General features: G+C 36.2%; 1 protein-coding gene across 6 annotated transcripts in view; it reads left to right on the forward strand.

The window, feature by feature from the left end:
* Positions 1–7,740, forward strand: part of LOC136337573 (sodium channel protein type 3 subunit alpha) — a 149,728-nt gene extending 141,988 nt beyond the window's left edge. For all 6 annotated transcript variants that reach the window (XM_066278941.1, XM_066278943.1, XM_066278940.1 and 3 more), the window contains 4 exons: positions 223–360; positions 1,772–1,876; positions 3,162–3,432; positions 4,362–7,740. In XM_066278941.1, coding sequence (XP_066135038.1) covers positions 223–360; positions 1,772–1,876; positions 3,162–3,432; positions 4,362–5,557 — 1,710 coding nt within the window. In that variant the 3' untranslated portion in view covers positions 5,558–7,740. The remainder of the gene's footprint in view (positions 1–222; positions 361–1,771; positions 1,877–3,161; positions 3,433–4,361) is intronic.
* The last annotated feature ends 1,578 nt before the right edge of the window (positions 7,741–9,318 follow it).

A 9,318-nucleotide genomic window follows, 5' to 3' on the forward strand; every position in this document is an offset into this window, starting at 1 on the left:
GCCACAATGGGAAAACAGATGCAAGAACAATACAAGAATTACCAACTTTAATATTATCACATTATATCAATTTGAAACAAATTTTTTTTGCAGAATAATATCTTAAGGCAAAATAAAAATAGCTCTATATTAAATAACAATACTCACCAAATTGTTTAAATTTTGACTTAGTTTAAATGTCTTTTGTGTTTTTAAATATTTAATATTTCCAATATTATTTAGGTTAAACTTCAGCCTGTTTATGAAGAAAATCTGTATATGTATTTATACTTTGTCATCTTTATCATCTTCGGGTCATTCTTCACTCTGAATCTATTCATTGGTGTCATCATAGATAACTTCAACCAACAGAAAAAGAAGATAAGTATTCCTCAGCTTTCATTTTTCTTTATTCTGAGGTTCTCTCTGTTATATATGGACAATTGCAGTCATGATAGACTTAGATCATTTTAATATTCTTTTCCATTCACTATATGGTCAGTTCCGACTCTAATTAATGACTCCTCTCCAGGTTCACCTTCTGCAGATCTGCTATAGTGTCTTTCAGACCCAAATCTGTGATCCCTTCAAAACATCCAGTGAGAGTCCAATGCTTTATCCTTGCTTATGGAGCCTTTCAAGAATTCTCTCCACCCAGTTTCCCCGCTTCATTTTCTCCCACAACATGTTTTCTTTTTTTTTAATATATATTTTTCTGAAGTGAGAAGCAGGGAGGCAGAGAGACAGACTCCCACATGCACCCAACCAAGATCCATCTGGAAAGCCCACTAGGGGGCAATGCTCTGCCCATCTGGGTTGTTGCTCCATTGCAACTGGAGCTATTCTAGTGCCTGAGGTGAAGGCCATGGAGCCTCATTGCCAGGGCCAACTTTGCTCCAATGGAGCCTTGGCTTCTGGAAGGAAAGAGAGAGATAAAGAGAGAAAGGAGAAGGGGAAGGGTGGAGGAGCAGATGGGTGCTTATCCTGTGTGCCCTGGCTGGCAGTCAAACCCGGGACTTCAACACACTGGGCCAATGCTCTACTGCTGAGCCAACTGGCTAGGGACCACATAACACGTTTTCTATATCCACTTCCCTACTCCTCAGACACTGCCCACCTACCATTGACGTTATCATTTGTTATACACACAGTTACATGGATTTTCTGTCCTTTTCTGAACAAGCCATGTTCTTCTACCTTCAGGACTTTATGTAGAATATTTTCTCTTCCAAGAATATATTCTCTTCCTTGCTTTGCTTAGCAAACCTTTGAGGTTTAGCTTAAGGGTACTCTTCTATACAAGGAATATTTCTGAATCTTGGAATTTATTGTCATCTCTGCAGTACCTGGAGTAGATGTTTGTTTGTTTGTTTGTTTCATATAGACACTGTGTTTTATATATTTAATTCTGTTACCAGATACATTGTCCAGCATGTAGGAGGTGCTCAAAGATTGTTTAATAAAAAATAAAACTGTCAACAATGAAATAGTCTAAGAAAACACTTTATTTTATGGAAATATATTTGAGACCTTTTATCCTCCTTCAAAACATAATATAACCAAATTAAGATGACCTGTACTAATCAAAGTTTTATGTGATTATGGGTTTTACATAATATTAAAGTATCCAGAATTTCACATAAATGGGAAAAAACAATAAATCCGTATGAAGCAGGATAATAATCCATTTAAAAACTGAGAGAGGATTAAAGGAAAGACCCAGAAGTATTTTGGTAAAAGTGCTGTTGTAACACGTCTTGGGATTGTAACCAACTTTATTCTATGTCTTTACTTTGGAGGTCAGGACATCTTCATGACAGAGGAACAGAAAAAGTATTACAATGCAATGAAGAAACTTGGGTCCAAGAAACCTCAGAAACCCATACCTCGGCCAGCAGTAAGAATGATGAAACTGGGCAGTGCTCTGGATCAGAACACATTGTCTTATATCACCAATACATAATATGCCTTTTTGTGAAGTCCATATTTTATAACACAATTCACAACTGCTATACTCAATAAGACACTCAATATTAATTGCTAAGTTCTTTAAAAAGGGAGAAAGTTCTTTACAGTCTGTCAATTAAAAGCCTCCAACTAGTGGTTACCAATAGCTACTTCCCTGGCAGGCTGAATGCTTCTGCTGCCCCTCCTGCTTCCCGCAATGCACCAGGTTCCTGCTTCTCTGATCTTGTTAAAGGGCACTCCCTTGGCCTTTTAAGTATAAGGAGTTTTCAGATTTCCTATCCTACAACCACAGCCTCCCTCTATGCCATTTGTTCTCTTTATTCTCATGACTTAAAAAATATTCTTAACCTTTTTAGAAAGGAAAAGATCATCAAAACAGTTTGTTTCACCAAATAGATAAAAAAGGGACAAATTTAGAATGAATACTCTGTAGAGCTTTGTAATAATACAAAGGCATAATAATGATGTATTATGCTCACAAAGCTGTACTTGAAGACATCTATCTTCTTAGATTGGTAGGTAATAAAAAAAGTAAAGCCAAAAGAATGTAAATATGATATCCAAAACCATAGAGCCTAAAATTGCTGGAACTGGGACTCCTGAATCCTATAAATAACTTCACCATATTTTCAAGAGTAGTTAGAGCTGGGTAGAAGATGGAAAGAAGAGGTTCTGTACAAAATGGCATGAACCTCCTTTACAAAAGGTCATTTAAATATTATAGCTAGAAAAGGTAGAATTAAATTAAAAATGACTGTCATAATTTTTAGGAGTGAGAGAGAAAGGCAATACTATCAGTCTTAAAGTATTGATAAATGAATTGGCGTATTCATTCATCTACAAGTCTGTCTTTATTAACCTACTTTGTAAATCTTCATTACCAGTTGTCATTGCTTTTTTGTAAAAATAATCATAGTTTTTAAAGGCAAGCCAAGACCATACATATTATCAACCAATTGCCACCAATTTGTGCTCTATTCAGGTTTATCTTCCTGTAGAACCTACTTAAACCAATTATATTTTGTTCTTGTTATACAAATTTTTTCATTTCTTTTTGTTTTTTAAACATAAAGAGAAATAGAGCATATGGTATTGTCTGGGGTAATGTAAGAAGGGTGCACATCACATGGTCACTTGTGGAAGAACTCTGATTGCAATTTTACCGAATCATTATTTATATATATTAACTTTCCTTCTTCCCTCTCTTTTTCAAGAACAAATTCCAAGGAATGGTCTTTGATTTTGTAACCAGACAAGTCTTTGATATCAGCATCATGATCCTCATCTGCCTGAACATGGTCACTATGATGGTGGAAACTGATGACCAGAACAAATATATGACTCTAGTTTTGTACCGGATCAACCTTGTGTTCATTATCTTGTTCACTGGGGAATTTGTGCTAAAGCTTATCTCTCTCAGATACTACTACTTTACCATAGGCTGGAACATCTTTGACTTTGTGGTGGTGATTCTCTCTATTGTAGGTAAGAATACTTTAATTACTGGGAGGTGCAGTTGTAGAAAGGTCCCTCAAGGCCTGACAGGTATAACACAGAAATCAGATCAGTAGAAGTATAATGTATATAGATTTAAAGTTTAACAAGTTGTTCATTTTTCTTTAACTGAAATAATACTGGTATTTAAAAATAGAAAATAATATATTTGGAGATTTTAGAAAAAATCTGTTTGTAATTGGCATATTGTATGTATAAACTTAAATTGCCCTATCACTATTTGAGATTATTTAATTTGTTGGTTTTTGCAAAAGTCCATATTGTTTATGACATTATAGAATAATTGAATAAAACATTAATCTTTAATTTCCAAATTAGGGAGTGGGTCCAAATATATAGCAAAGGCTTATATTCATAACAAATGTGTTATTTTCATAGCCCTTGCAAAGATAAAGTATTTATGTAAGCATAAGATATTTAATGTTTGCCCTGGCCGGTTGGCTCAGCGGTAGAGCGTCGGCCTAGCGTGCAGAGGACCCGGGTTCGATTCCCGGCCAGGGCACACAGGAGAAGCGCTCATTTGCTTCTCCACCCCTCCGCCGCGCTTTCCTCTCTGTCTCTCTCTTGCCCTCCCGCAGCGGAGGCTCCATTGGAGCAAAGATGGCCCGGGTGCTGGGGATGGCTCTGTGGCCTCTGCCTCAGGCGCTAGAGTGGCTCTGGTCGCAACATGGCGACGCCCAGGATGGGCAGAGCATCGCCCCCTGGTGGGCAGAGCATCGCCCCCTGGTGGGCACAGCATCGCCCCCTGGTGGGCGTGCCAGTGGATCCTGGTCGGGCGCATGCGGGAGTCTGTCTGACTGTCTCTCCCTGTTTCCAGCTTCAGAAAAATGAAAAAAAAAAATAATAAATTTAAAAAAAAAGATATTTAATGTTTATCTGTTTTCTGTATGTCTCCATAGGTATGTTTCTGGCTGAGCTGATAGAAAAATATTTTGTGTCCCCCACCCTGTTCCGAGTGATCCGTCTTGCCAGGATTGGCCGAATCCTACGTCTGATCAAAGGGGCCAAGGGGATCCGCACGCTGCTCTTTGCTCTGATGATGTCCCTTCCTGCGTTGTTTAACATCGGCCTCCTGCTCTTCCTGGTCATGTTCATCTACGCCATCTTTGGAATGTCCAACTTTGCCTATGTTAAAAAGGAAGCTGGAATTGATGACATGTTCAATTTTGAAACTTTTGGCAACAGCATGATCTGCCTGTTCCAGATTACCACCTCTGCCGGCTGGGACGGATTGTTAGCACCTATTCTCAACAGTGCAAAACCTGACTGTGACCCTGACACAATTCACCCTGGAAGCTCAGTTAAGGGAGACTGCGGGAACCCATCTGTTGGGATTTTCTTCTTTGTCAGTTACATCATCATCTCATTTCTGGTTGTGGTGAACATGTACATCGCTGTCATCCTGGAGAACTTCAGTGTTGCGACTGAAGAAAGTGCCGAGCCCCTGAGTGAGGATGACTTTGAGATGTTCTACGAGGTTTGGGAGAAGTTTGATCCCAATGCCACCCAGTTTATAGAGTTCTCCAAACTCTCTGATTTTGCAGCTGCCCTGGACCCTCCTCTTCTCATAGCAAAACCAAACAAAGTCCAGCTCATTGCCATGGATCTGCCCATGGTCAGTGGTGACCGGATCCACTGCCTCGACATTTTATTTGCCTTTACGAAGCGTGTCTTGGGTGAGAGTGGAGAAATGGATGCCCTCCGAATACAGATGGAAGATCGGTTCATGGCATCCAATCCATCCAAAGTCTCCTATGAGCCCATCACAACCACTTTGAAACGCAAGCAAGAGGAGGTATCTGCTGCTATCATTCAGCGTAATTTCAGATGTTATCTTTTAAAACAAAGGTTAAAAAAGGTATCAAGTACATATAATAAAGAGGTAATCAAAGGGAGAGTTGACTTACCTATAAAAGAAGACATGATTATTGACAAATTAAATGGGAACTCCACCCCAGAAAAAACAGATGGAAGTTCCTCAACCACCTCTCCTCCTTCCTATGATAGTGTAACAAAGCCAGACAAAGAAAAGTTTGAGAAAGACAAACCAGAAAAAGAAAGCAAAGGGAAAGAGGTCAGGGAAAATCAGAAGTAAAAAAGAAACAAAGGATTATCTTTGTAACCAATTGTTTACAGCCTACGAAGGTCAAGTCTATGTGTCAACGGGACTCCCAGAGGAGGTCTATGCCAAACTGACTGTTTTAACATATACTCATGGTCAGTGCCTATAACAAGACAGTGGCCATTCTGTCACTACAACTCTGTGAGTCAGGGTATCAACATTGACAAAAGGTTGCTGTTCTCATTACCAGCTGACAACTGCTGAGGAGAAACGCAATGGCTACCTAGACTGTAGCGATAGTTGTGCAAAGTGATTGTTGTTACTACACCAAACACCGTTAGTACAGTACTTGCATCTACTCTATTTTTAACTCCCATATCTGCCATATTTTTACAAAATCTGTTCTAGTGGATTTCCCTGGTCTCTAATTCATAGTTTATTCATAATACTATGTCACTATTTTTGTAAATGAGGTTTAAGTTGAGAAAATAAGTATATAATCCATGTGTTCCTACTCTAAAAATTTCTCAAATAATCAGACAAAAGTGTTTTGTCTGAGAGATGAAATTCTAGCTCAAAACCAGAAACCTAATTCTAATGTCAGCAATTTCAGGTACTTCTATTTTCTAGATGACTTTAATTTTGAAAATGTTTTCCAGTTTATGTTTGTTTATATCTGAACAGTTATGTGCCTGTAAAGTCTCCTCTAATTTTAAAGGATTATTTTTATGCAAAGTATTCTGTTTCAGCAAGTGCAAATTTTATTCCAACTTCCAGAGATCTATATTTAATTTTTGTTAAATGCTTTCCAAAAAGTAACTGAATAGTCTGTTCTAGAAAAGTATAGCATATCTAAAGTACCACTGGAATAGTGTTCCACTTTCTGCTGTAGTATTGCTTTTCCATCTTCTGCTGTTAGCAAAGCTGACATTTTATGTCAATTTAACACCATTTGTTATGTAAATAGTTATTTTTTCCTGTGGTGCATGTTTGGGCAGATATATATACAAGTATATATACAGTCTGATAAACCACTTCTATTAAATCAAATATGTACCACAGTGGATGTGTTTTTTGTGAGCTTCCAACAGGGATGTATCCTGTACCATTCATTAAACATAAATAGTTTGAAGACTATCACTAATGCATGTTAATATTGCCTATGCTGCTCTATTTTACTCAATCCATTCTTCATAAGTCTTGCTTAGAGGAAGTCACATGTTGGTGGTAGAGTGAATTCAACCAGCTCTCTGTCTAGTATGTCAAGCAGAATAGCTTGCAGTTATTTAAAAGCACTTTTACTTTTTGCATTTTTAATTGAACTTGAGTGTTGTGTGGTGCCTCTGTAGATATCAAGGAACCACACAGCGTACTGCCTATTGTCAAAACCTATACTTCATATTTTGCTAAAAATATGTCCAAAACTTGTTTAAATATAAATAATGTAAAAATATATGATCAATTTTATTTGTCGAATTTTGTACATAAGGAAATTATTTTCAGGTTGATGACATGGCAATTTATTTTACTTTATGCTTTTGCTTTTTTATTTTTAACCACAACTTCAAACTTTTGAATTCATAAGACTTTCAAAGGATAATTTCCTAAAATAGAATTTAAACACTGTTTTTTCTGGATTTCTTTGTTATAATATATTTTATACCATACCTATAGTAGACACATTGGTCAAAAACTCAAACCTAGATCATTTTCTACTAACTATGGTTGCCTCAATATAACCCTTTATTCATGAAAGGTTCTTTTTCTTTTTACTCAACTTTTGTAGTATTTGCTTATGCAGACTAGTCTTATTTTTTTAATTCTTGCTGCACTAAAGCTATTAGAGATATAACTTGGGCTGTGTCCTTTCTAGCCATGAACAAAGTGGCAAAGTTGTGCAATTACCTGAAATGATATAATTTTTTGTTGTTTTTTGCACAAACCAAAAATTTAATGTTAATTCATTTTACAAAACTATTTACTTGTAGTGTATTGACAAAATGCATGCAAGGAATTGCTACCACTAAAAGGAATGGTGAGCTACATCATTATTGAGCCAAAAGAATAAATATTTCATTTTTTATTGTATTTACTTTCTTGGCCTCTGTTTTTTATTGTTAGAAGTTTAAAATATATATCATTAATAAAACCTGTACTTGATCTGACATCTGTATACATAAAAGTTCACATGAATTTTATATCAATCTAATGCATGATCCACCAAACAGTACTACACAATAAAGAATATTAAAAGCAGTTTTGTGAACTTTTGTGTGTGCAAAGGATCATAGTCACATGTTCCAGCTTATATGTACCATCAAAATAATAACAGTAACCCACTACAATGATTATCAAACCCAATTAATTCCCTTGACTAAGCATTTTAATGTCAACTGCTCTCAGTGTAACTGATACTATCTCCAGATTTTTGGGTGGTTAATAAATCTTATATGCTTTGTTATTTGAATGTATTTTATGAGCTGCTAATAACAGATAAAGTATTAATGATGTAGTGATTGAGGATTTATATTAACTTTTTTAAAGGTCCCTTTGATTAATCTCATGTCAAAACCAAATATTCTCAGTAGAAAACTTCATTTATAATGCATATTTTTTTAAAGATGAATTGGATCTAAATATACATTTTATATTTAACCCTAAGCTCAACATAAATAATATAAAGTTACTTCATTGAAATTCATTGGCTTCTTTCTGTTCAAGTAAATTCTCAGATCTTGCCAACACCACAGAGAACTCAAGTATTACTTTGTAAAATCCTTAGCCTTTTTATGTACCTTATTATGTAATCATTAGACAAGCAATTTATTAATATGCATTATATATAAATGATCATCTTCCCTTATAGTCAGAAGGGTAAAATATACCTTTTACAATATTACTCAGGTAACTTTAAATAGAAGAAACACATTTGGCCTTGATTTGATTGAGCCCCATTAAAAGTTTTCTTGACCTCAAAGATCTTATACCACAAAGTTCAAGTATGTTTTAAATAATTGAAAAGATGGCTATTATTTCTTCTTTGTGAGATTACAGGTTTCTAAAAGATAGCACCTGATATATAACCAAAGAGATTACAACAAAAAAGATCATTAGTCATTTGTAAAATTGTCTGGAATGAAAACTTACTTCTTCATTATTAATTAACATGTGTCACAAAACTTTAAGAAGTTTGGCTTAAGTTTGGTATTCCCTAGAGCAGTGGTCGGCAAGCTCATTAGTCAACAGAGCCAAATATCAACAGTACAAAGATTGAAATTTCTTTTGAGAGCCAAATTTTTTAAACTTAAACTGTATAGGTAGGTACATTCCTTATAGAGGTAGCGCCCACATGTGGTATTTAGTGGAAGAGCCACACTCAAGGGGCCAAAGAGACGCACGTGACTCGTGAGCCGCAGTTTGCCGACCAGGACCCTAGAGCAGTGGTCCCCAACCTTTTTTGGGCCATGGACCAGTTTAATGTCAGAAAATATTTTCACGGACCGGCCTTTAGGGTGGGACAGATAAATGTATCACGTGATCAAGACAAGTGTCAAGAGTGAGTCTTAGACGGATGTAACAGAGGAAATCTGGTCATTTAAAAAAAATAAAACATCGTTCAGACTTAAATATAAATAAAATGGAAATAATGTAAGTTATTTATTCTTTCTCTGCGGAATAGTACCAAATGGCCCATGGACCGGTACTGGTCCATGGCCCAGGGGTTGGGGACCACTGCCCTAGAGTATTGGTTTTAATCACAAAAGAATAAAAGATGCACATTGTTCTCCTATCTT

This window comes from Saccopteryx bilineata, chromosome 5, assembly GCF_036850765.1.
Source record: "Saccopteryx bilineata isolate mSacBil1 chromosome 5, mSacBil1_pri_phased_curated, whole genome shotgun sequence".
Lineage (NCBI taxonomy): Eukaryota > Metazoa > Chordata > Mammalia > Chiroptera > Emballonuridae > Saccopteryx > Saccopteryx bilineata.